At 38.5% G+C, this 1,954-nt stretch overlaps 1 protein-coding gene across 1 annotated transcript in view; it reads left to right on the forward strand.

Moving 5' to 3' along the window:
- creld1a (cysteine-rich with EGF-like domains 1a) overlaps positions 1-967 on the forward strand; it is a 3,635-nt gene extending 2,668 nt beyond the window's left edge. Inside the window, exon 5 of the mRNA XM_080548129.1 lies at positions 1-967. This exon is cut by the window's left edge and continues 203 nt beyond it. Coding sequence (XP_080404255.1) covers positions 1-18 — 18 coding nt within the window. The 3' untranslated portion in view covers positions 19-967.
- The last annotated feature ends 987 nt before the right edge of the window (positions 968-1,954 follow it).

Genomic DNA, 1,954 nt, shown 5'->3' on the forward strand with positions numbered 1-1,954 from the left:
TTCACAAAGAGAGGTTAGAGCTCCAAAGCTTCTACAAGGACTTATTATCAGCCTGGACATACAAGTGAATATTGGCATTAATTGACGAGATACACTGTTGAGCATGCGCAAGTTTGTTGTTTGTTTTTATAGAATTGGTGAATTAGGATGTGCATAAAAATAAAAAGAATGCTCCAACTTTTCATGAGTTGAAATCAAAGATCTACACTGTATGTACACATAAGGCCTATTTATCTGACATTTTGTTCACAAATTTGTTTAAATCTGTGTTAATGAGTACTTCTCCTTTTCCGAGATAATCCATCATGATCCACCTGACAGGTGCTGATTAGACAGCATGATTATTGCACAGGAGTGCAATAATAACCAAAAAATGTCTGCACAAACTGTCAGAAACCGTCTCAGGGAAGTGGCCCATGGTGGTGGTGGGGTTATGGTATTGGCAGGCATATGCTACGGACAAAGAACACAGGTGCATTTTATTGATGGCATTTTGAGATACCGTGACGAGATCCTGAGGCTCATTGTTGATCCCGTCATGTTGCAGCAGTATGATAACGCACAGCCTGCAACATGCAAGGATCTGTACACACTTCCTGGAAGCTGAAAACATCCCAGTACTTGTATGGCCTGCATACTCACCGGACATGTCACCCGTTGACCATGTTTGGGATGCTCTGGATCGGTGTATACGACAGAGTGTTCCAATTCCTGCTAATATCAAGAAACTTCGCACAGCCATTGAAGAGGAGTGGACCAACATTCCACAGGCCACAATCAACAACCTGATCAACTCTATGCAAAGATGTGTTGCACTGTGTGAGGCATACAGTATGGTGGTCACACCAGATACTGACTGTTTTCCTGACCCCCACACGCCAAAGAAATTAAATAAATAAATAAATGAAAATGCATATCTGTGAAATCCATAGTTCAGGGCCAAATAAATGTCTCTTTTCAATATAAAACTGCACATTTTAGAGTGGCCTTTTATTGTGACCAGCCTAAGGCACACCTGTGCAATAATCATGCTGTCTAATCAGCATGTTGATATGCCACACCTGTCAGGTGGAAGGATGATCTCAGCAAAGGAGAAGTGCCTCTTTTTTTTTATTTATAAAGAGTCACACTATCCCAAAATGGACACAATGAAACCAGAAATCACTTACAGATATCCACATATTCCGGACTTACTGTAAAACAAAGTCTCGCCTAGATAATACTGTATTGTAATATAAAAGCTTTATAAACACTACCTTGCACAACTTAAAATGTACAACTGCAATACCATCAGTTTAAAACTTTTAAAACTTATTTTTAAACAATAAATATGTGTATGTGTGTGTAAGCCTGTATGCAGACCGTATGTATGTATCCATGTCTACGTATGTATGTACAGTATGTATGTTAGCAAACTGTCTCCTTAAAGTCTTCATTACTCTCATGAAACAAACATACTTTTATTTAGCATTTATACAGCTCAAATTAAGTTAAATTACTGAAATTAGATATCTATTCATTATATTCCCTACTGGCTGACAAGAAGCGATTAACAGTTGATCTGACCTTTCAGGTGTTGATTAGAGACAACATGTTTTATGATTATTCACACACAGCTAGTAGTAAGAGTTGGGGAGAAGAGGATCAATGGGTGAAAGGGGGTCATTTCTGGAGTACCTCTTAGTATGAGGGAACTAGTGAGCTTAAAGATGTGTGTTCAGCTCTCCCTCTAGTTAGCTGAATGGTGAATTTTCTGCTTGCTCCGGCAGTACGGGTGAAATGATGAGACTGACACAATTCGGTTTGATTTCCTTCTTCCTCTAATAAACAGATTGTAAAACTGAAAACACATTGATCCATTAGTACATGTAAATAATTAACAGTGAACGAACTAACAGAAAAGATTCAACAAACTACACAATCATTCAGAGCTCAACTTACCAACTCCCATCTC

This window comes from Nansenia antarctica (genome assembly GCF_963989245.1).
Source record: "Nansenia antarctica genome assembly, chromosome: 18".
Taxonomy (NCBI): Eukaryota; Metazoa; Chordata; class Actinopteri; order Argentiniformes; family Microstomatidae; genus Nansenia; species Nansenia antarctica.